Source organism: Heliangelus exortis, chromosome 24 (assembly GCF_036169615.1).
Source record: "Heliangelus exortis chromosome 24, bHelExo1.hap1, whole genome shotgun sequence".
Taxonomy (NCBI): Eukaryota; Metazoa; Chordata; class Aves; order Apodiformes; family Trochilidae; genus Heliangelus; species Heliangelus exortis.
This window is the reverse complement of record NC_092445.1, coordinates 5,824,991-5,848,956: the sequence shown is the minus strand read 5'-3', so window position 1 is coordinate 5,848,956 and position 23,966 is coordinate 5,824,991. Positions and strand designations below refer to the sequence as shown.

Here is a 23,966-nt window from a genome sequence, read left to right as displayed (position 1 = left end):
AGGGGACAGATATTGGGTTAGAAAGGGCTCGGGAAGCACCGGGAGGTCCTGGGGCACTGGGAATATTGGGAGCACTGGGGGCATTGCTGCCCTGGCACACCAAACCCTGCAGACACAAGTCTCCCTGCAGACTCCCCCCATAATGCACCGTGCCCCTGGATGGGTCTCTCCACCACATGTGCCACCACTGCCACCACCCCTGCTGGTCCCCATCCCATCCCAGGATGAGACAGGGGCTGTGGGGGATCCCCCCACACCCACTCTGAGAACCCCCAACTCCAGGCACAAACTTCATCATCACTTTCCTGGCCCAAGGAGGTGCCAAGGCAGGTGATTTGGGGCTGGAAGGGGACATTTAGGGTTGTGTCTCCAGCAGGAAGCCAGGGACCACTGTGCTGTAGCATCTTCAGCTATCTTAGGGGCTGGAGCAAAGTAGCTTTGGGAAAAGGCTCCCAGCTTTGGGAAAAGGCTCCAGCAGAGCCAGATGCTGCCTGCAAGCAGGTGCCATTCCCGGCAGGTTTCTTCCTGTCCCTCTCCCAGCTCCATCCATTTTCAAAGCCTGGGATTGTTTGGGGAGCAGATGGTGGGGGCAGATGGGAGCAGAGGCAGTGTCCTCCAAATTACACAAATAAACAACTATAAAGTGATTAAATCCACATCCCCAGCCTGGGGGGAATGGGGAAGGGGCTGGCGTGGCTGCTGCAGAATGGGGCTGATTGAAAGAGCCAGAATGGAGCTATTTCACCCCAAAATCTACCAGGCACCGAGTTCAATGAGGCCGACGGACTGCAGGTACCCATCGAGGCACCTCCAGGCCTAAACTGCCACCCTGAAGGAGGGGGGACTAGCCCTGAAAAAATGACCCAAATACATGGGCATGTCCCAAAACTCAGATGGGAAACACTCACCCCAGGGACCTCACAGTACCACAGGGACATCCTGTTACCTATAATAAAGGCAATATTTGTATATTATTATGGATTTTCCCTTTTTTAAAAATAACCTTCTAGATATATCATGTCCCTGCCTGTTGTTGGAGGACTCTGGAGAAGCCAAGACCTGCATGGGATCCTTCCTGCCCTTCTCCTTCTCCTGAGCCCGCTCCTTGGAACCCCATCCATTCCTCCCCACCCTCTACATTGCAGGATCCATGGGGCAGGAACCCTTCACAGGGTCAGGGGAACTTGTTGGGAATGGGATTGGGCTGGAAACAAGGGAAGTGGTGAGAGCTGCCAAGGTGTCTGCCCCCATCCCACATGGGAAAGATGTTTGGAGGGGGATGCAGGATGGGGACTGGAACTGGAACCCTGAGCAGAAAGGTGACAAAAAGGGGGTGATTTGTGCCCTCAGGGCTGAAGCCATCCTGGGGGTGGGGGCTGGAGCTGGTGACCCCATGCAGTGGTGGTGGCAGTGACGGGTCAGGGCCCCTCCAAGGTGGGGGGTCCCATTTCCCCTCCACTAATCTTTGTATCTGTTTTAATCCCCCTCTGCAGGAGTGACAGAGGACACAAGTGACGCAGGCTGATTTGAAAGCATCCCCTTTCTGCCTCAAACCCAGCCCTAAACCCACCTAATCCCCCGCTCTGGAATGGAGAGAGGGAGAGAGGATAATACAGGGCACGGGGGGCATGGGCAGGGCCATGCTCTGCCATCAACACCGATTGATTGTCCCTGGGGTGGGAACAAATGTCCCCCAGCCCATCTCTGATTCCTCAACCCCTCCACCCTAAAGCCATGTGGTTGTGGGGCTTACAACTGCCCCTTGGCGGAGGCACACGGGCTCATGCCTGATGCTTTGGGGGTTCAGCTGTGTCATGGGGGGAGCAGGACTGTCCCCTGGGGGTACCAGAGACCCAGAAGAACTGGGGCAGGGAGCAGGGGAGGCGTGGGGCTCGTTCCTGCAGGCTTCAGCCTGGCAGAGAGGCTGCCAGGAGGATGCTGAAATGGTGACGTTCCCCACTGCTGATGGAGAGAGACATGGGGCGTTGGCGGTGCCCCATGATTCTTCCTTTTCTTTCTCCTCCTCTTTCTTCTCCTCCTTGAAGGGATTTCTGTTGGAATTCCCTACGTTGCCATAGCAGCAGTGAAGCCATCCCCACCCTGAGGCTCCACAGCACTAGGGTGGGATGGGGCTGCAGGTGGTACCCTGTGTCCTGTCCCTGTGCCCCATGGGCTTTGCTCATTTGGGCTCCAGAATCCACCCCCCTGTCCCCACGTGCTGGTGGGAGCACCCTCAGGTGTGGAGGAGCCCAGGCATGGCTGGGGTGGATCTGGGTGCCCAGAGACCTAAGGACAGTCAGTGCCCTAAGGAGGGCCACTCCCTGCAGACAAACAGGCTCCATCCCTGACCTGGCAGGATACTGGGATGATTTGGGAGGGGAGAGGGCAAAGCCAAAGGGGCCCAGGCCCCTAGCAGTGGCTCCCTGGCACCCTGCAGACCCCTCCCCATGGGCCTGCTCTGTCCCCAGAGCTTGTCCCTACCCCTATGCTTGTGCCCAGACCCGTGGAACCACAGGGAAGGTAAATGCAGCCGCTGTGGGGGCCTGGGGTGGGGGCTGCAGGAACAGCCAAGGATTAAGTGCAAATGCCCAGATAATAAGGATCTTTGGTAAAAAGCCCATTTGTATAATTTAAATCTCTAATAAGCTTCCTGGAATACAAAGCCCTTTGTGATGCCCGAGCTCATCTGGATCAGGAGCTGCTCGCTCGCTAAATCTTGACTTAGCAGAGCGGGGATGCTGGGTGTTTCATAACAGGGTGGTTCCATCCTGTGTCCCCATGTCCCCACATCCTCACATCCCCATATCCCTGTGATGCCCACACTGTCATCCGGAAACAAGCACAGTTCACCTTACACAGGCAGCCAAGGTCAGGGCTCCTGGAGACACGTGGCCCTGTCCCCATGGAGCACATGTGTGTTGGCAGCTGGACACGTGTGTTCAGCAGTGATGTGACATGGAGCTGAGATGTGTTTTGGGGGCAGTTTAGGCACAAGCAGGTTCCTAGCTGTGTAAATGGTCATGGGGAGTGGCTGCAGCCCGGTTCAGGGGAGGAAGATGTGCTGCAGGCATCTTGGTGTCCAGGTTTCTGTGCCACCTTCTCTGGCAACATCTGCAGATCCCCAAAGGGTTTCTCCACCATGGTAGCAGTTCGTCACCATGTCCAGGGGGTCACAGGGCTCCCTGAGCTGCCCTGGAGATGGCCCATGGCCGGGATCTGCCCCAGCTCATCCTGCTTGGGGCTGCAGGAGGTGGCCAGGACTGGCTGGGGCTGCAGTTTGTCCCTGCTGTGTCCCAGCGCTGGAGGGCTGAGGAGATGACGCTGCCATCCCAGAGGGGTCACAGCCCCATTGAGGTGAGCACGGGTGAGACGAGGGGGATCTGAGCGGGAGGGTGCCTGGAAAGGTTTGGACTCAACCTTGACCCTTGTTCCCTGTGATCCCCAAGGGCCAGAGGGGCTAAATGCCACTGACTCTGTCACCCATGTCACCAGTGCCACCAATGCCACCGCCAAGTGCCAGCCCTGGACTCCCTCTCGTGACATTTCGCCCCTTCTCGGGGGGCTGACCGAGGAGCCACGGGGACCCGGGGGGTGGTGTGTGTGTGCAGTGGTTCCAGGGGGCCTGTGCTCTTAGTTGGAGGAGGGGTCCGCATCTGGGTGGAGAATTGAAGGCGGGTGGGTTCCGAATGGGACGTCCACGCTCCCCCCCCGCGGGGACCCACTCCGCCAGTCCCCAGCGGCAGGACCCCCGGACATATCTGAGCGTGGGGCCGGGGTGGGGGTCCCCTTTCAGGGAGGTCGGGAGGGACGTTGGGGATGTCCCCAGGTCCCTCCGCGGGGTGTCGGCAGATGGCAGCAGCGACCTTTGGCAGCACTGAGCTGACGGTGGCACCGGCACGGCCACAGTCACTCCCCGCGCCTCGGCAGCACCCGTTTTACGCCTCGCACCCGCACTCCACAGCTCGTCCTGCCCAACACCTCACCCTGAGACACCTCCAACCCCCCTGCCCGCTCCTCAGGCGCACCCTGTAGAGCTCCCGCGTCACCCCTAGAGTGTCCCCCCAACCCCGAGCACAATGTTCCCCACATGGGTGGTGTTCTTGACCCCACAGCGCTGATTTGCGGACAGTTTTCCATGTCACCCATGTGGGCTCGATGCTCAGCTCCCTCCGAAGCCCAGCCCAACATATTTGAGGTGAGACAGGGTGGGTGACAGGCACGAGGAGGGGGGTGGCTGGTGGCCTCCCAGGTGTCCGTCTGGCGATGCGAGAGGGAAGAGTAGCGAGTGGAGAGCCTAATTGCGTAATTAATGCTGTGACTTAATGGGCACAGCTGGGACGTGTGATGGGGATTGTGTGACTTGAATTGTAATGTGCTGGGACGGGCCAGGGAGGTGGAGGAGACTCCGTGCCACACGGGGGGGCCAGAGGGAGACCAGGGGGTACCAATGGGGGTTGGACACCCCAAAATACCTTCCCTGATGGTGGGAAAAGAGGTGGGTCAGGAGAGGAACCCGGGTACTTGGGGCAAACTGGGACCTGAGCTCCTGGAGGTGACCTCAGCGAAATGGCCACATCCCGGGGAACCTGCCAAGGATGGCAGATGTCACAGTGCTGGAAGAGAACAAATGCTTCGCCTTTATTTGGAAAGGACGAAAGGAAAAAACAGGGAATTACGGTGTTAACTGTCTTCAGCCTCTGGAAAAATACCAGAACACATCAAAAACACTCTTACGGGAGCTTGGGAGGCAGCAGGTTGACAGGGACCAATCTCTGCCAGGAGAACCTGGGTGAAACACTGTCTGTCCCCAGTGTTTGGACCTGGCCTCAGCTCACTGTGGGCACAAGATAGGTCAAGCCCAGATGGCGCCTTCCTGGGCCAGCCAGCAGGGAGTTTGGGGCTGCAGGGAGTTTGGGGCTTCTGTGCCAGTCCCTCCTTCTTGCAGCTTCTGCAGGGTTTAGGCCGTGTGGAGGCACATCCTGGGGCCACCTGAGCTTTGTGTTTCTGCTGGAAGATGGAACTGGTTCAGCTGAGGCCTTCTGGTCCTGCTCCAGGTGCTCAGCCCATGAAGGCAGCACCAGAGGAGCAATGGAGTCTCCTGCCCAGCCTCATGCTCCAGCAATGGAAAGCCTAGGGGCAGCAGGAGCCCGACCTGCAGCCCCCCTGCCTGGTTGTGCCCAAACCCCGGCTCCACCCACCCCAGCCATGTAGGGCTGGATTTGGAGTTGGTATTGAGCTCAGCACCAGTGAGGGGCTGACTCCACAGCTCCTGCTCCTGCACCTCCACCTCTGGAGTGATGCAATTTGAATCTGCTGCCAGGCAGGAGATGAAAAGGAGGAACCGCAGGAGCATCCCTTGGAAGCACTGCCAACACAGTGCCCTAGCACTGTGGTGGGGTGGGCATGGTCCTGGTACCACAATGGGGTGTGCACAGCCCTGGCACCGTGGCACAGACTGCACTGAGACTTGTCATTGTCTCTCGGGTTGAGGACAGAGGGTGGAGGAATGGCACAGGGCTGGGATCTGTCAGGACAGGATGGTCTCCTGGCTCTGGAGGTGGGTTTTTTTTTTTTTTTTTTGTCTCTCTTGGGTGCTTGTTGCTCCTCAGGGGGCTTTGGTTCATCGGGAGCTCAGCATGACCCTTGCATAGAGGAGAGCCCTGGGCTGGGGTGTCTCTCACTGACCCACAAGCTCATGGGCTGTGCATTGCCAGGGGAGTCCCCAGGCCACACTGTGCCCCCTGGCAGGCAGCAGCAAATGACACCAGGGCCTGACAGCTGTTAAGTGAGAGATGCCACCAGGCCACACATCCCAGCCCCTGTTGTGTCCTCCTGGGTGCTCTCAACCAGACCTTGAGGCCGCCGTGGCTGGCAGGGCCACCTCTGCTGGACACCCCAGTGCTGGTGGGGCACAGCAGAGGGGTCAACTGTGGCCAGAGAAGGGTCCCCCCATCCTTGAGGCTTGGCAGAGCTGACGACAGGGATTCTGTCCCTTCCAGCTGATCACCACAAACCAGGGCATGGCTGGTTCCAGAGGCTCATCTCATCCTCCTTACCTCGGAATTCCGATCCCGGAGACGGTGAAATATCACCGCTGCTGTGCCCGGGGGGCGGTCTCGGGGTGCCAGTCCATCTCCTTCCCCCGGAGGGTGCCGGGATCTAGGCGGGGGCGGGAGGGGCGGGACGGGGAAACTGAGGCAAGCGGCGAGGCCGGGCTGGGCGGGGGCCCGAGCCGCCCCCGTCCCGCACCCCCGGGGCGGGGGAGGGATCGGAGCGGGGCTGCCCGGCGCTGCAGCGGGCGGAGCCGGGGCTCAGCGGGGCTGCGCTCGCTCCCGCCTCCCGGCCGAGACCAGCCGTACCGTAACGAACCCATCCGTACCAGGTGCTACCGGGCGGCTGAGCCCCCCGCTATCGGGCGCTACCGGGCAGTGCGAGCCCCGCCGAGCCGAACCCAGCCGAGCCGAACCTAAACAGAACCCAACCGAGCCGAGCCGAACGTACCCGTGCCCCTCCGCACGCCGGTACCGGGCCGCGGGCGCTCTCCGCGGTGCTGAACGGCGCCGCCGCGCCCGCAGGACGTGCCGCCTGTGGGGCCCGGCCCGGTCCGGCCCGGAGCGGCTCGGCCCGGCGCGGCGCGGCGGCCGCGGGGGATGGAGCCTTTCCTGGGCTGCACCGGCGCCGCGCTCCTGCTCTGCTTCAGCTACGCCGGTCTGCGGCCGGTGTCGGCAGGTAAGAGGCAACCGGGCCCCGGGAGGGGCTGCCCGGGGTGGGGAGGGGGCTCCGGTGTTGGGAGGGGGCAGAGAGGCCCACCCCGGGGTGCACGGATGGGAGCAGCGGGTGAAGTGGGGAGCGCGTCGGGGATGCGCACTGGGGATGGAGTTTGGGGGCATCGCTGGCCAGGACCTTGGGCTGGGAAGAGATGGGATTTGGGGCAGGCAGCCCCGGGATCGGGATGTGCCCGGCTCTCGAACCCACGGTGTCGCGGAGGGGGCTGTCCCTGGGAAGGCGGCTGCTGGGGTGGAAACGGGGGCTCGGGGAGAATGAACAGACCCTGGGCAACACCAGGCACGGGGCAGGCAAAGGCTCTCCAGTCCCTGGGTAGAGGCACCTGCTCGGGGCCACGGGGCTCAGCTAGAGCAGAAGAGACAAAACGGGCTCTGCACTGCCAGCCCCACAGCGTACTGGCCTTGGCTACCCCCCCTTCCTGATCCCTGCTCGCCCCTGGCTCTCTGGGGCCCAGCCAGGCATGGCTGGGTGCCACCTCTCCATTGGGCACAGCAAGCCCCAGCCATGTCACACCAGGCCCCTTGGAGCTGAGCAGTTCCTCTGAAGTGGGGGATCTTTCGGGAAAGCAAAGGTCCCTGTGAGTCTAATTTTGGAGCGCCCAGGACGTGCTCAGGTCCACTCTCCTCCCCTCCACCCCACAAGTGGGTGCCACATCTCAGCAGGTGCTGGTGGCTCTTCCCAACCCAAGGCAGACACCATCCATGGGTCTGTAGATCCAGCCCAGGGTTGTCTCCTCTCCCTGGCTCTGAGATGTTGGTGGAACAGCTGCTTTGATTTGCAAAACGCTGATTGCCAGAATATCTTGCATTCCAGGAGGCTGGGGAGGGGGGTGGGGGATGGGGGTGGGATGCAGAGCTCCAGGGAGTGGAAATTCCTGCACCCAAGACAGCCCCAGGAGTTGCTGAAGTTACATCCACCCCTGTTCTGCCTGTGCCGGGGCTGCAGCAACCCCCCGAATGCCTTCAGCTCTCACACACATCCTTGGCCAGGCATTGGCACTCTGAACTTGTGGTTTCACACCAGAAAGACCCAGGGGGGGAGAGCAAGGAAACATTTCCAAAAGGACGGAGTGATGGCGATAAAGAGAGCGGCACAATGGGGGCATCTGCAATTGTAAGAGCTCTCCCGATTTTCTGCAAACCAGGCCACCTCCCCACTCTTCCTGATCCTTGAATCACTTCAGTCAGAGCCTGAAAGTAAACATGGAATTGTGTCCCTGCCCATAACCACCTTCTGGTCTGTGTCAGTGCTATGCTGGGAGCAAGGCAGGTGGATAAGGCTGGAGAGCTGCCCTGTCCAGAGGGTGCTGGGGGGGAGACGACTCAGGACTATGCCAAATCTGGGTGACCTTGGTGCTGTGCCATTCACCTCCACTGCCTCCTCTTCCTGTGGTCTCCTTTGCCAAGGGTTGGAACGTGCTCTGCCTATGCTCCAGTGAGGCAGAGGACTTGCACTGTCTCTGTTTTTTGCAGAGAAGGAAAAAGAGGAATGAGGGCAGGCAGTGATTTTTCCAAGGTCACACAGAGGGAGCAGCAGCATCACCACTAGCTCTGTGTCCTTGGTCCTACCTGATCTCAAAGCCACCAAGGTGGGCAAGCCAAGAGAAGTCCATGGAGAAGAAACTGTCCCCAGCAGGGTCAGGCAGCGAGGGAGCTTTGGTGGTGTCTCTGCTTTGGATCAAGAGTTCATGCAAGTAGCTTTAAAATAAAATAATGCCTGTGGTGAAAAGTTCAAGCTGCTGTCCCCAGGCAAGGAGTGGTGCAAACTCCCCTGCTGATTCAGTGGTGAGGGCTGGCAAGTGAGGGGTATCAGGCAAGGGCCCTGCTTTTAAAAGGCGGTTGACCAGTCAGGATCATTTTTTTGTCAAGGTGATGCCAAGGTGAGCAAGAAGGTGAAGAGGGACCAGGATGAGCTGGGAAACAGCCTCCTCAGTAACAGTCTGACAGCCCAATGGCACAGTGTGGCCAGTCAAGTCAGGCTTGTTTCTGTGAGATGGAAACTTGCCCTCCCAGCCCAGCTCTGGGCCCTGTCCAGCTCTCAGCCATCACAGGACCTGGGTTGGCCTCCAAGTCAAGGAGCTCCTTAACATCTCCTTCACCTCCACTGGCCAGAAAGGGACAAACACACTTGGCTGGGTTCTGGTTGCTGCTCAGCTTTAAAGCAACTTCTGGGTCTCCTACATGTTCTCACACCCTGAGCCACTCTGCAAATCAGGTTCATCTTCCCTTGCTGAGGTGGGTCTCCATGCTCACCTCCTCCCCAGGCAGTCCCACCAGCTGCAGGGGGAGAAGGGGAGCAAACTGAGGTGATGTGGATGCTCCTTCCAGACCAGTATCTCACTGGGCACATGCTCACCTCCTCCTCTGAGCCAGGGGAACTGAGCTCACCTCAAGTCTGTCAGGACCAAAACCAGGCCTGTGAAAGCAGCGATGGGTCTGGCAGCTATGTGGAGCTGTCAAACATCCACTGTAGCCCCTTCCCATCTCCCAGAGCCCACAGAGGTTTCTGGCCAGCTGACAGACAGCATAAGCACTTTACTGATTTCTGCAGTCAGCTGAGGAGAGATTTAATTGAAATACGGAGGTTTCTGACCTCGATGTCAGCCTCTGAGCAGGGATGTTGCTGTGCAAAGCAGCCAAGGTTGTGCCATCCTCTTCCATACACTGTCTCCTGCTGGGAACATACATGTGGAAAAGGGTAATCCCTTCCAGAGAGGGAAGTGCTGGCACACATCAACAATGGCAGGATCCAAGAGCAGCCTTCAGGGAGTGGTGCCCATGTGCTGGTACTGAACATGGCCTCGTCCTTCTGGCATCTATTGTTCACTAAACCCCTTCTGCTTTATATAGCACCCAGAGGCCAAATTAAAACTTGACTCAAGTATAATTCAGTTAAAGGCAGAAATGTATTGAGCAGTGAAGCGTGCAGATCTTTATGTGTGCAGTAAAAACCAAAACATTGGATCCATGAGCAGAGCTAGGTCAGGATCAGCCAGCAAATTTCCAGGAGAGGTCTGAGTACCAGCACCAGTCAGGAAACCCTCCAGGCTTGCTCAGTCAAGACAGATTTCCTTCCTATTCTCTAATATGACAAAGGTTTGAGCTGAGAAGGGATGAAAAGGCTAGAAAGGATGTTGGGATCCAGTTGTCTCCAGACACAGATAAAATCTGCCACAGCAACAACTCTGCTCTGGGTTGGCAGTGTTAAAACCCAGTGCTGGTGAGACCTAAGTGACTCCTGTCTGGCTGTGGGGCTAGGAGTGGGAGGTCTGACAGTCTCTGAAGCAGAAATCCCCTATCCTCCTGCCCTAAGGAATTCCTTAGAGGTGGGCTGGACACACTGAGTGTCTCCGTGCTCCATCCTCCCTGACATTTCCATTCTCACGTTTGGGCTCCTGCTCCCTGAGTAATTGGCAATAGGGCTGGGGGGGTGAGAAGGGGCCTATTAATATCCCATTTATATGGTGGAGCAGGCAGTCAGCAGGAAATAATTGCCTTCTTTCCCAGACTGAAGAGCCCCTGGCTGTTTTTCCTGCTCTTTGAATTCTCAGAGCTCAGTAAATAGTCCCCTGCTTGCCATGGGGGGGGACACACAGCAGTGGTGGGCTCTGTTCCTTCCCACTCCCCTCATTAAAACACTCGGGGAAGCTGAACGGTGCTGCAGCCCTTCCTACACACCCCATAAAGCTAAGGAGCAATTATAACCAGGGAAAGAAGCCATGCTGGGAGAGCAAAGAAAGGCTCAGAAAGGCAGTGAAAGCAGGTCTTGTACCCTGGCTTCACAGGGAACATCACACAGGACCTTTACAGGATGCTCCTTCCCCTCACAGGTCACATCCTGCGTCTGCAGGGAAGGTGCAGGAACAAAGAGCTACTGAGATGAAAGGCTGATGTTCCCTGCATCCCCTGGGAAAGGGCAGGCAGCTTTCAAGTGGATAGCACTGAAGGAGCTGCTGGAGAGCCCCATTGGGCACTCTGCTCACTGCATCGTGCCCTGGGGGCTCTGAAGCAGCTGAGCCTCTAGCAGCAGGAAAGGATCTGCTTGTGGGAGAGGAGCTAACTGAGCCAGAGAATACTCCCTCACAGCATAGCCTGGCCCAGGAAGGAAGCAGGAATAGGCTCTAATTCCAATGCCTAATGCCTGACCACAGGATTCAGCTGGCAAAGGAGCCCTCCAAAGGTGTGGTATTTGCCCAGGTTCTTCCTCTCACTCTAAGCAATAATCCCTCCAGAGGCAGCAGGGCAGCTCTCAGCCCCAGCCCAACCATAAAAGCTTGTAGCAGAAGGCACAAGTTGAGAGTGGTTTCCAAAGAGAGGGAGAGACAACAGTCAGGAGAGGGAGCACAGCAGAGGAGCAGGAGCTCTGAGCATCTCTCAATGATGGCTTTGTGGATCTCCCTGATCCTAGAGGTGCCAGGTGAGACATCCTCATGTCTTGGACACCTCTTTTGTTCACCCAAATGGTGAACAACAGTGAAGCTCCAATGGTGAAACCAACATAAGGGGCAGGCAGGTGATTTCCTCCTTGTGCCAGCAGCTGCTGTGCCAACAATGAGAAGCCAGGAAGGAATCAGCGCAAAGCTGTAAAAAGTGTGAGGTTGTTTTGAGGTTTTTTTGCTATTAAATAAAAGTTGATTAATAACCAGCAAAGCATTTAATGAGAGGCTGGAAAGAGTTCTCAGCATTAAGAGAGGATTAAGGGCAATCTTCACTGCTTGTACCTCCTTGCTGTGTGGGGTCTGCTCTGACCTGCTCTTGCCAAAAGGGCCCAAGGTGGGCAGGGGAGAGGCAGGGCTGGGACACGTGGCCCTGGGGACTGTCAGACTGCAACTCACCCGAGGAAGAGTCCCTGAGAGAAGGAAACATGACAAGGTTTAAGCATGAGCAGTTTTGATGCAGCCATTCACTTTTAAAAATCATCCTGATTTCCTCTTAATTAATTGGGGCTGCCCCTTAAAGAAGGGGCTGCAAGTTCTGACATGAAAACAAGAGCATCTTTCCATCCAAGCACATTTAACTGAGCCAAAAAAAAAAATGCTTTGCCAGCTCCCAAGGTGGATATGCTCCAGCAGGAATGGCAGCCCCAGCTCAGGGATGAAGCAAAACCAGAAATCTTGTACCATATGGGTCCCTTACAGAGCGGACAGGAGATGTGCTGACCTCAGCATCTCTAAACACCCATGAGGAAGGTTTGGTGTACAGTGTGTTCCCTGCAGCAGGGAAGGAACAGCCCCTGGGGCCATCCCGAGCTCCCTGCCCATTCCCAGAACACCATCAGCTTTCCTGGCTGCCACAGACATGGAAGCAAAGTTTCCATGAGTTGTAGATGACTCTAAAAGGAACCCAATGTTTGGAATTGGCACCTCAAGGCCCTGCTAGAGATGCTGGACCCTCTACAGCCATCTGGGAAAGAGAAACTGCGTCTTTTCCACCTGACCTCAGCTGGGCTGGCACTACCAAGTGCTGCAACTGACCCAGAGAGCTAAAACGGTATGGAATATCTTGGAACAGTGATTAGATTTTACAAAGTCATGATCTCATAATGCATCTTCTGGGAGCAGGGAGAAAAGCTTCGTCATGGATTAAAATTTGGTTCCAAATTATTCACTCAGCTCCAGGAGCAGGAAACTCATTTTCCTCGCTTTGTGCTTCTGTCAAATGCTGTGCTTAATTCCCTTTTCATATCACTTTTATACTCGTTTGACACCACTGATTTATGTGTAGCTGCTCCTAATCTGTAGTACTGAAAGACATGCTCAGACCTGCTGCCCTAGATCTTACTGAATTATCTGCTGACTTCAACTACCCCATCTCTCTCTCTTGGGTGTTACTAGGGGGTTTCTAGAGTGTTCTCAACCATCCACACCAGCTGATTTCTCCCCTGCCTTCATTCAGAGTCCTGCTTCCCTTCTGCCTCCCTCTCTCTCCAATTCACAGAGAGGTTGTCTGCTTCTCTCCATCTCTGCTAGGTCTTCCCAGCTCCCCCATATTTTATGTGATCAGGAAACTTAAAAGACACTTTTAAGCTATGCCTGCCTCAAGGTCACAAATCTCCAAGCAGACTAAGTGTGGTGTGCTGCACATTCATTTTTCCCAGAACAAAGCTTTTTCCCTGAACCTCTGCTCCCCATTGCTGTGGGGTTAATTCATCTCTTTTCAAAGGCCTCCTCTACCTAAGCCAGGTAAAGCAGTAGTAGCTCTTAAAAAAAAAAATTAAAATTAGCTCGAAAACATATCCATGCAAGACAACCACGTCGGGATTTAACTGTACAGCTGTACTTGGAGAAGGGCAAAGTGTCTGGCTGCAGCTGGAGACTGTTTTGTCTCCATCTCTCAACTCCATCATGTCCTCCATATGTTCTAGCAAATTCATCAGGCATGACTCACAGACCTTCCCTGTTCATGTTCCCATCTGCTGACTGCCCCTTCCTAAAATTAGACCCTACTTTTCATTGGCACACGCCTTCGGTCACGGGGGAAGGTGAGGAGCTGCAGACCCACGTCCCTTGTGGCACAGCAGTGAGTCCAGCAGGGACTGGTGCTCAAGCTGAGGAGGAGGAGGATCTGTCTTCCCTGCTCAGCTTGTCCTTGGCCCCACTGCTGCAGCAGAGAGTGAGGATGAGGAATGTTTCTGCTCTCTGAGAGCTGGCTGGAGACCACTGCCTCATTTCAGGAGGTCCTTCCCCAAGAGATGGCAATGCTCTGGGGTAACAGTGACTTGATCACCTGCTCCAGAGAGGAAAGACACCTTCCCCTACAGCACCCTGGAGACCACCTTGCTGCTCCTCCTTCTGAAGTCCCAAATTCATGACAATGGATTTGTCCTGTGACTTTCAGTGACTGAAGGACTCACTGGGCTGAATCCAGGTCCAAACAGCTTTTCCAGACATCCTCTTCCTAAGGGTCTCTCTGGTGGATGTGGGTCTCCCATCTGCTAGAAAGAGAAGGTCTGAGGCAGGACTCAGGGTATTGTTTGGGGAGGAGAGAAAGGAATAAGGTCATCTCTCTGCTAAGTGTAAAACAGCACTGACCTTCAGCTGGGGAATTTTGTGCCCCCATTATTTCCTCTGTTCCCAGGGGAACATTCACTGGGAGTGAAGTCAGTTGTTAGGAGACATTGACACTGCAGCCAGAATATTTTCAGCCACATTCAGGAAGCTTGGACAGACTATAAATCCAACAAGTGTTACTGGAGACGTGCACACGTGCATCCTTCTTTTACTGCTGACCTCAGCTCCAGAAGGGCAGTGTTACAAAGCAATAAAAGTATTATTCTTTGATGAGAGTCGAAAAAATAAAAGACTCCTTCTCACCCATCTGACCTAAGAGTCTCATTAGCCTTTACTGCCTTTGGGTTCAGGGCACAAGCTGGAGATTGTGAATTAAAATTGACCAGAGGAGGGGGAAAAGTCCAACCTGCTGCAGAGAGCCCAGGGAGGACTGTGCCAAGCAATGAGGCAAAATCTTCCCCCCTGTGATGCCAAGAAGGGCTTTGAGAGTGTGCTCAGCTGGTACAGCCCAGCCTAACTGAGCTCTGGAGTGGGGAATAAAAATGGAGCCTTGGGCTACTGTTTTCATAGCCTGCCCTTTCCCCAAGACAATGGTCCATCAGTGCTCCTGCAGAATGTTCTATTCTGCTAGCTGGAAGTGGACAGCTGCTAGATGTCCTCCAATCATCCCAGGCACAGCCCATCAAAACAGCTGCAAAACATGGGTCAAAAATTTTCTGTCAAACTAACAGGGAAGAAAAAAAGAATCACTCCTATTTACTGCTCCTGAATTTCAGACCTCCAAAGTGCCCATCAAAGCATTCAGTTTCCATCCTTCCAAGGCAGATTTTGCATTTCCTCCCAGCTGTCACTGTCAGACTGTAATAGGAAACAACAGAGAACCCCTGGTGGCTGAGAAGGAGGAGATGAAGGAGCTACTCCATGGTCTGCTGTTTTGTTAAAAATTTTTTTCTTGGGTCAGGTATTTCACCCATGTCTCATGCAACTCATGTTCTCAGCACGGGTCTCCTAGAACCTCATTGGGAAATGAGACATGGAGTACCTCCAATTTCCATGTCCCATGCTCAGACTCAATACATGAGAAGGACCCTCAGCAAGGTCCTTTCCCCCTCCCTTCCTCACCCCTGCTGTGACCCCTGCTGTCTCCTGCTGTGACTTTGCCTCTGTAAAGGCTCTGCTCTCCCTCCTTGCAGACAGCCCATCAGCTCCAGTCAATGTCACAGTCAAACACCTGAAAGCCAACTCAGCTGTGGTGACTTGGGATGTTCTGGAAGATGAAGTTGTCATTGGATTTGCAATTTCCCAACAGGTATGGTGCCCACAGTCACCCCATTTCAATTGTGTCCATCTTTACCCCAGGCCCCCTCAGGTTCCAAACTCCTTTGCTGCAGTTTAAGCCCATTTCTCCTCATCCTGTCCCTTGTGGTCTGTCAGGGGACTTGGTTTCCCATCCTCTTTGCAGCAGCTCTTCAGCTGTTGGTAGCTGCAGAGAGGAAAGGGCCTGATGGTCCCCATGTCCGTGGTGGACAGGGCAGGAAGCAGTGGTCTTAGATTACAGTGATGCACACAGGAGGCCTCTCCACCACTCTGTGCTCTCCTCTCTCGGCTTCCAGAAGAAGGACGTGCGGATGCTGCGCTTCATCCAGGAGGTGAACACCACCACCCGCTCCTGTGCCCTCTGGGACCTAGAGGAGGACACTGAGTACATTGTGCATGTCCAGTCCATCAGCATCCAAGGCCAGAGCCCTGCCAGTGAGCCAGTCCTCTTCAAGACCCCCAGGGAAGCTGAGAAACTAGCCTCTAAAAATAAAGGCAAGTGTGGGTGAGTTCCTATGTGGCCCCTGGGACACCCAAGCAGCGCAGGGGTCTGCAGAGAGGAAAGCAGCACCAGTGCAAGGAGAGTAGCTGGGTTTGAGGCACCCAGGGCTGAGGGCAATCCCCCAGCCCCATGTGGACAAGTGGGATGCCCCAAGTGTATCCAGCAGAAGAGGCTGAAGGGTGAGCAAAGTGATGGAGAGATGCTGGTGGAGGATGGCTGTTTGTTTCTCCTGTTTTAGATGAGGTTTAACAGGGAAAGTACAAAAAAGCAGGCTCCCAGCCTGGGAGCAGTGTGTCCAGCATCCTTGCAAGTAGAGAATGCCAGGGGGAATTCTTGAGCAGGCTGTGAATTCATGTAGAAGTAGACTCCTGGCTGGCACTGGGCACAACACTGGTGTGCTCACAAGGAGATTCATTGAGCCTCCTGTGTTCGGATGCCAAGACAGTAGGGGAAAAAAAATACACAGACTCCCATTTTTCTTGCATTTCAAATGTTTCTGCCCAATTACAGAAAGCTGAGGTTGGAATGGACCTCTTGAGATCACCTAGTCCAAACCCTGGCTCAAGCAGGGTGAGTTAGAGCAGGTTGGCCAGGATTGCATCCAGCTGGGTTTTGAATATCTCCTTGTAGGAAAACAGGCACTTCCTCACTGGCAACCCCTTCACCTGTGTTCCTCTTAAGCCAAACCAGATTGTCAAAGGTTTTCTGTCAGCAAGAATTTCAGCTACAGAAAGAGCTGGGGAGCACAGGGGTGTGGGACACCAAGGTTCACTGCCTGCCTGCTGAGGACCCAGCCTGTTGCAGGGCTTTTGGCCATGGTTCCTAGGATGTTGTGAGTTCTTGATTCTTCCTGCTAAAATGGTTTGGTGTCTGTAAATACTGAATTGCTGTTCATCTGAAAGCACTAAGAGGAGCACTGCTTCTCTCTCCAGAGGCCCAAACTGTAATCTTCTTAGCACTTTGGAGCCAAGGAGGCACAGTACGCCCTGCAAAAAGGCTCAGCTCATTTCCAAATCCCAGGGCTCCAGTGAAAAATACCATGCCAGGCTCCTCACTCCTGAGCTGGGAGAGGAACTGCTGAAGCATGCAAAGCTTTGTGACAGGCACAGGCAGCACTGACAGAGCCCACCGACAGAGCAGAGCAAGCAGGTGTGGGGCCAGATTAGATGTGGGCTCACCCCATGGCAGCTCCTCTGGGGTCAGTTCTTCACTGCTGCTCCTTCACCCTGGCTCCTGATGATCTGCAAGCTCAAAGCCCAGCTCGTGCTGCTGGGGTGAGGGGTGAGGACTGTCCCTGCCAGCTCTGCCCCTGATGCCCTCAGGATATGAGCCAAGGGCACTGTTAAAGCAGAGCCCAGCACAGCCTAAGCCACATGGCTAGGGCTTCACCATCTCTCTTTCCCTTGTGCAGATGAGGTGACAATGAAGGAGATGGCGACGAAAAACCAACAGCTGCGAGCGGGGGAAATTCTCATCATTGTTGTGGTGTTGTTTATGTGGGCAGGTCAGTTCCATCTTTCTGTCAAAAGCACTTAATACCCCCAGAGCTTGGTTCTCTCCTGTAATCATGTAAGACCCAAAAAAGAAACCCTTCCTCCCAGCAGGAGCACCGAAAGGGCACCTTGAGTCCCTCTGCAGCACCACAAATTGGGCAGTGCCCAAAAGCAGGTGAATCAGTGGCTGATCAGGGCCAGCAGGAAATAGATAATAGACTTGATGTCCTAATTGCCTAATTCATCACGGCTAATCCTGTAATCTCAATTTTTCTGGAACACGCTGATGATTATGCCCTGAGACAGCCAACAGGATGTCTCAAGCCCTTCTAATGATACAGGTCACTGTAATTATCTGGCCACTGCATGACTCCAACTTCTTTGAAAAACAGAAATTTGAATATCTCACTCTCAACATCCACCATTATATATGCACTCAAACCCACTTAAAATCAATTAAAATATCGGAAGCATTGAAAGAACAAATGGCCCCAAACATCAAAACACCAATGAACCCAGATCCTCTCAGCACCCACAATTAAAACACTACAAAAAGTACTTAATAGGAAGAGGAGGGACATTAGCAGAATCATATTCACCTAAAGGAAGGAAAAGTCTACACAAGCTTAGAGATGGTGTGGGTTCCAGAGAGAACCAAGACTTTCCTGAGCGGGAGACAACATTTCAATAGATCTCATAGCAAACTGCACCTGAGACAGAAATTGCTCATAGGTTTTAAAGTAGCAAACTGGGAGAGGAAAACACCCCCGAGTCTTGCTCCTTCAGCTTAGTATGTCTGCAGGGGCCTCAGCCAGCTCTTCAGCCTGCTCCCTTTGGAATGTTGATGCATGAGTTAATGGGAAGTAAAGTTTGCACATGTTTGTTTTCTATTTAGAGCCCCTTACTCCCGTGGCTGCCAGTCAGCTGCTGCTCCTGCTGCAACCTAAAACATTAGTGAAACATTAATGAAACAACAGTTGCTCCTTGCGAGCTCAGGTGACCCAAGGAAATTGGCAGGCCAGGAAATTAGCACCATGGCAAATCTCCCTCAAAAAAACACCACCTTTGCCGCTGGGTATTTAGTCCTCTTGTCCCAGTCAAGTCACGTCTCTATACAGAGTGTGTGTAAATATTCACCCAGAAAATTTTCCTCAATCAGAAAAGAAATGCAGCAGAGGAGCAGGGGACTCTGCCAGCTCATGGTGTGGGTGGTGAGCAGGATGCTCTGACCTGTGAAGGTGTTGGTCTGTCATCTCTGCTGCTGTAAACTGTCACAACCCTCAACAGATGAAAGTTGCACCAGTTTACTCCAACAGAGAGATCTGGCCCATTTACACGAGGTTCTGCTGAGGTGAGAGACCTCCAGGGGGAGATGCAAAGAGAAAAGCAGTCACTGATCTGAGAGCAGTCACAAAAGGGGAGTTTGGAGGGATTGGCTGTGCCCTGTTGAGTTCTGCAAAGTTTCACACAAATTAATCCTCCTGACACACAATCAGATCCACATATCATATATTTTGTCCTGGAAAAGTCTTGAGTTTACCATTAATTGCAATTCCAGCAATCATTACTGAGGATGTTAACCAAATTAAAACCTAAACTAAAGCACAAGGTTTCCAAAACCATGATCTTTTCGGTGTGTATGTTAAGTTTTAGCTGTGCACTCTCAAATTTAAATGCCCTGCCAGTAAAAACAATCATGAATAATTACATTAAGTGACTGAACAATGTATTCAACTCCCACTGTAGTGTAATTTAAAACTCAGATCAGCATCTGAACAAAGAATTTGCTAATACCACAATTTTCCTCCTAGACAGTTGACTTACATTTAAAAAAGAAAGAGGGTGGGGAGAAAAGCCTCAATATACAAAGTTCTTTACAAAGCCTCAGTATACAGTAACTTTTTTCCAGCTCCTGGCCAGGCCATAACCTGAATAGATGAAATTGTTATAGCAAATGCAAACTGGAACCAGTATGTGCCCAGGGCTCTGAATGGAGACAAGACCTTGAGTCCTTGTGTCTTTCTAGTATTGTTCAAGGCATGTTGCTTCTCTGTGCCTCAGTTTCACCACCAGAAATCACAGAAAGTGTAACTGAGGCAGCTGTTAACCTGCTCTCCTAGGATCAGCCATTTGTTCACATAGACAAGAAACAATTTGGACTACCGTATTTACCAGGAATACCTGGGGGAAGCTGTCAGAACAACTCACTTTATACAGCAGTTTGTGATGATTTGGTGACAGCTTTATGTATGTTTTGGTATTAAGGGAGCTGGAACATTTTTTAGTAAGGGGGAAGCAGCACCTGCCTGGGTCTACTTAACCTCTCTGTTTGGAATCTGCAGGCAGAGAAGTTATTTGGTCAAAACATCATATAAAAGCTTCCAAGAAAGGCACTTGCAGTCATCTTACGTGTCGTGGCTGCCCCTGCTTTTCTCTACATGTGCCTGCTGTGTGTGGGAGGAAATTTCCACTGGCAGTGTCTGCTGTCGTCACTGTTGCATATTTGCAGATGTTGTCCTGCTGCTCACAACGTCCTGGTTTGTACTACATCCAGGCAGGTCTGGTACCTGCCTCTCACCTGCCAGCTCCGGCTCCTTCTCTTCAACCCAGAGGAGAAAGAACAGAGGACATTCTCACTAGCAAGAAATTCCAGGAGCTTCTGTGTGTGCAAAGCAAAGATCCCATTTAACCGCATGGTTCGTGTTGATCACTACCCAAAAATAGGGCTTAGAACACTACATTTGTCCCATTTAATGACAGGGAAGTTGGCATAGAATTCATCTCCTGTCCTTCTGTCTAACTAGTTTAGCATGGAATTAGGCATCAGAAAGCTGAGGGCTTCCAGAGACTGATGAGCTGTGCTAGGAAATGATCCTTAGGAGCAACTGTGAATGCTGCCGAGATCTCAACCAGAAAGCGCAAAGCCACCTGGCAAGGAAGGGATCTCTGATCTCTGTGGGCTCCAGGGGCTGAGCTCATTTGTGTGATCACTAATGCTCTTTCCTGTTAGGGGTGATCGCCCTGTTTTGCAGACAGTATGATATCATCAAAGACAACGAGCCAAATAACAGCAAGGAGAAAGCCAAGAGCACCTCGGAGAACAGCACTCCTGAGCACCAGAGCGGAGGGCTCCTCCGCAGCAAGGTGAGAGGCTGCAGGCATGCAGCAGGGGACAGGGGAAACAATCAACTTCCAGCTGGGCCTCAGCTAAATTACCTAAAGAGCATCTTCTGCTAAATATCCTCCTTCCAGCCTCTTTCCTCCAGTCAAGATGCAGAAGGAAACACCCCTTCACACCCACACATGGCAGTGCCACAGCTTTGGTAGCAGTCTGAGCCTCCCAGACACATCAGGAGAGCAGCACTTCATACCCGCCTCTGGATTAGCCTGCACATCCATCAGTAAAACAGATTTCAATCCATATTTCTGAAATACCTGAACATCTCTGGAAGAAAAACACTGAGGGATGCTGCAGTCCCTAAGCTGCTTGGGTACTGAAGTCCACAGCATCCCTTGGGTGGCATGGGGTAAAGGGCATGTTATTCTTGCGATTAACTGAAGAGCTGATCAGCAGGAGCATGGCTGGTGACATACAGAACATTCAAGGTGTACCATATCCATCATATAAGCAGACTCAAGCCTGTAATTTACACCAACTTATTTCAATTAATTTAACTTTCTTGTGTTTCTATTGGCAACTTGTGCTCTGGCACATACCCACCACTACACACTTACTCATTATTTGAAATACTCCAGTCATTAATGTTCACTTAGTGATGAGCCACACAATCCAAATGTCTCAACTCTTTTTCCATATCCTGAGGGGATGGGAACAGGAACTTTTACAAAAATAAGAACTGATCAGCACTCTGCACTGATCTCTGCTACTTTTTTTTTCCCCTCTAGTGATTCTTATACAACCTTTCTTCCCTTTGTCTCCTCATCTAGTTTCCAAAAAACAAACCCTCAGTGAATATCATTGAAGCGTGACAACTTGCCAGCTGATAGATGGACTCCATTCCTCACTCTCACTTTCTGCCTCTGAGCCTTGATGACTAGTGAGGTGAAATACTGCTGGAGCAATTTGGAAGGAGACCCACTGATTGTCACTCGCTGGCATATACCTCCTCACCTGTGTTCTGCAAAACATCTGTCCAGAAAGAAACAAACCACCAACCAACAAGCCAACCCTGAAACCCAAACAATTCAGATGGAAAAGCACCAGTGAGACAGACGCTGCCATGATCCTGTACTGGACTCATGAATCACCAGGTTTGGAGCAACGTCTCACACACTCCTCTCCACCCTCACACTCCGTCTTCTGGAATGATTTTCCAGAAGGTTTGGAAATGTACAAGGTTTTGTTGTATCTTTAGTTTGTCTCACTGTCACTACATCTTGACAGTATTAAGGTGAGCTCAGACATCAGTCACTGTCACTCCTCTCCAAGCAAGAAAGGAAGAAAGCTCATCACAGACATGACTAGCAACCAGATTTTGGCTGCTGTGTGCTCTCAGCTTGCTTTGTTCCATTGATGTGTATTGCATAACACATCTTGCAGGTGGTTTTTTTAAAAGAAAAAAAAGCAAGACATACCCCAGTTTCCATTCCCACAGCAAGAACTTCCTTGGTTGTTATCTGGTTAGGTTGCAGCACATCCCCACTGTTGCTGTTTCCCCTATCTTACACTGGGTGCTCTTCGTCTCAGATAACTGGGGCATGCTGAGCATCAAGGCACAGACCAATTATGAGGGGACACCAGAAGCTGGGCTTTTTTCTGTAATAATGATTTCAGATTATTCCAGCCATTTTCTTCATGGTATCTTCAGCTGGGCCTGAGAACACCACCACCAGTGTGAAAAAAGGTCCATAAAAATGTAGCCAGTCAGCAAAAAACAAACAAAAACCCCCCAAAACAAAACAACACACACACACACAAAAAAAAAAAAAAAAAAAAAACCCAAACAAAAAACCAAAACCAAAACCAAACAAAAACAAAAAAACACCTCATGATACTGGTTGCTATGCAAGGTCTCCAGTGGCAATAGCTACTTATTGTGAAAGGTTCTTGCCTAAGGAACCTTTTCTTGAGGGCTTAAGTTCTTAAAATGCTTCTTTCAGCAGGTTCCTGTGGGAAGGTCTGGTTCTCCTTACACATCCTGTCTGCACTACTTCTGTGAGGCTATAATGCTGGTCTCTGCTGGAGGCAGTCCTCCAGGAACAGAAGGGTGATGAATGGGAAAGGGGTTGGGGTCCTCCTCTCTCTTATTAAGTGCTTGATGTTTGTGAGCAGACAGGATTCCTGGAACTCCTTGTGCTCTAGAAGCTGGGAGGTGCAAGTCCATGATGTGGAAAAGATTTCCTCTTTGTCATGTGCCATGGGGCATCTATATTTATTTAATTACTCCACAAGACCACTCCATCTGCACTAGGGGATAAGGCAAGATCCTACTTGTTCCATCAAACACCAAGACAGGTTGGCCTGACGAAGGTTTGAATCTTGTGACAACAAACCTGCACTCAGATGAGCCTGACTTAAAAGTTCCTGCAAAGAACCAGACTGGTGGTAACTGAGTCCAGCCATCTCCTTCTTCCAGTGTCACCAGCCTTTCCAAAACAGCTGTGGATTTGGGAGGGAGGCACTAGGAATTCTGCTTGCAGATGTGTTGGTAAACAAGCAAGAGCTCCCCTAGAGTCAGTTGCAGAAGGCAGGCCAGACCCACACGTCCCTCCAATGGATCCTTTGCCAGAACATACTCCTCCATCACCAAGAGGGAGAGGTCACCACCTCTGATACAGACAGAGCAATAAACATTTTATAATGTACAATAAAAAATTAAAGGCATCTCTTGTGTCCTTGTAATGTCTGAATTTAGTAATCTTTGCCTGCTTCAAGCAGAACACAGGCACTAGAAAAGGGAGATTTTCTCTGTCCTTCCCAGGGACTGCAACATGAAACATTTTCTCAGTGTCTGAGTGTAGAAAACCAGAAAGGTTCAGAGTTCACTCTGGCTGCAGGATGAAGGGGGGAAAAAAACCTTGCAAACATAAATAGCACTACAGCCATACCTAGCAAGATTCTTCAGACGTGCTTGTTATGTTACAAGACAGAAATGTCATTTGGAATCCATAACCCTATAAAGGGAGATTTAGGACAGATGGTGCAGCACGTGCAAAATGGTAAGGGAGATGCTCTCTCAAGAAGCCCTCAAAGCCTGCTAGTGAGGAAATTCAGCCTGGTAATTTGGCAGATTTGGGGGCTGAGGGTTTGTGTCTGCTTTTAAAGACACTTGCCCCTGGGAATTCAGACCATATCCCTTTTTGTTTTTTTTAACAACTGCTGTTGTTCCCTACTGAAGGGTTTAAACTATTTCTTTGCTAACAGAGAGGTGCTTGCCCATTGTTTGGTAGAAAAGAATTGAAATTAAAAGCTTTGGTTCTGGTGCAGGGTTAAGTACTCGAACCACAATACTACAGGAGGTGACAGGGTTATCACTGTGTTCCATGACTGCAGGCTTTAAAAGTAAGGTAATAACATCAGTAGTGAGAACCAAATCTAGGCTGGCAGCAACTCAATTCATCAGAGAGAGACTCCAAGCTATCCAATTCAAGTGATTCTCTTAAAGGAAATGTTTTCAGCAGCTCTGATCTGAAGGGATGTAATAAATCCACACAATAGGAAAAGGTGTTTCCTAATACAAAAGAAAGTAACTTTGGATCCTGCTTTTCTGAGGGTCATAAACACCAAAGCTTTAACTGCTGTTTCAGCATCCACATTAACACACGAGCATCAAATACCATTCAAGCTCTGGGCTGTATGACTTCAGTCCAGAGAAGAGCTACCCCTCTTCAGCAGCTG

The 23,966-nt window shown here is 52.2% G+C and overlaps 2 protein-coding genes and 1 long non-coding RNA gene across 5 annotated transcripts in view; 1 reads left to right on the top strand and 2 right to left on the bottom strand.

Moving 5' to 3' along the window:
* Nucleotides 1-4,614: 4,614 nt before the first annotated feature.
* Nucleotides 4,615-6,389, bottom strand: LOC139807071 (uncharacterized). Its single transcript, XR_011730454.1, has 2 exons — nucleotides 6,057-6,389; nucleotides 4,615-5,007 (listed from the first exon to the last, which is right to left on the bottom strand). It is a non-coding gene; the product is annotated as an uncharacterized lncRNA (long non-coding RNA).
* A 28-nt stretch (nucleotides 6,390-6,417) lies between these two features.
* FNDC5 (fibronectin type III domain containing 5) lies at nucleotides 6,418-22,970 on the top strand. The gene is made up of 6 exons (XM_071767557.1): nucleotides 6,418-6,729; nucleotides 14,989-15,104; nucleotides 15,409-15,607; nucleotides 17,026-17,118; nucleotides 20,118-20,251; nucleotides 21,056-22,970. Exons 1-6 carry the CDS (start codon nucleotides 6,651-6,653, stop codon nucleotides 21,095-21,097), a joined length of 663 nt encoding a protein of 220 aa, XP_071623658.1. The 5' UTR covers nucleotides 6,418-6,650; the 3' UTR covers nucleotides 21,098-22,970.
* Nucleotides 11,425-23,966, bottom strand: part of S100PBP (S100P binding protein) — a 23,469-nt gene continuing 10,927 nt past the window's right edge. For 2 of the 3 annotated variants that reach the window (XR_011730453.1, XM_071767556.1), the window contains one exon: nucleotides 11,425-11,634. Coding sequence is in view for 2 of the 3 variants with exons in the window: in XM_071767556.1 (XP_071623657.1) it covers nucleotides 11,481-11,634 (154 nt within the window). In the remaining variant the exon portion in view is untranslated. Of the gene's footprint in view, nucleotides 11,635-13,638; nucleotides 13,717-23,966 lie in introns of all 3 variants that reach the window. The other variant, XM_071767555.1, reaches the window with a different exon arrangement.

Coding starts and splice junctions, on each gene's coding strand:
- FNDC5 (XM_071767557.1), top strand. CDS start 6,651: ATGGAGCCTTTCCTGGGCTGCACCGGCGCCGCGCTCCTGCTCTGCTTC. Junction 15,105..15,408: donor GATTTGCAATTTCCCAACAG/GTATGGTGCCCA, acceptor CTCGGCTTCCAG/AAGAAGGACGTGCGGATGCT. Junction 20,252..21,055: donor GAGGGCTCCTCCGCAGCAAG/GTGAGAGGCTGC, acceptor CTCCTCATCTAG/TTTCCAAAAAACAAACCCTC.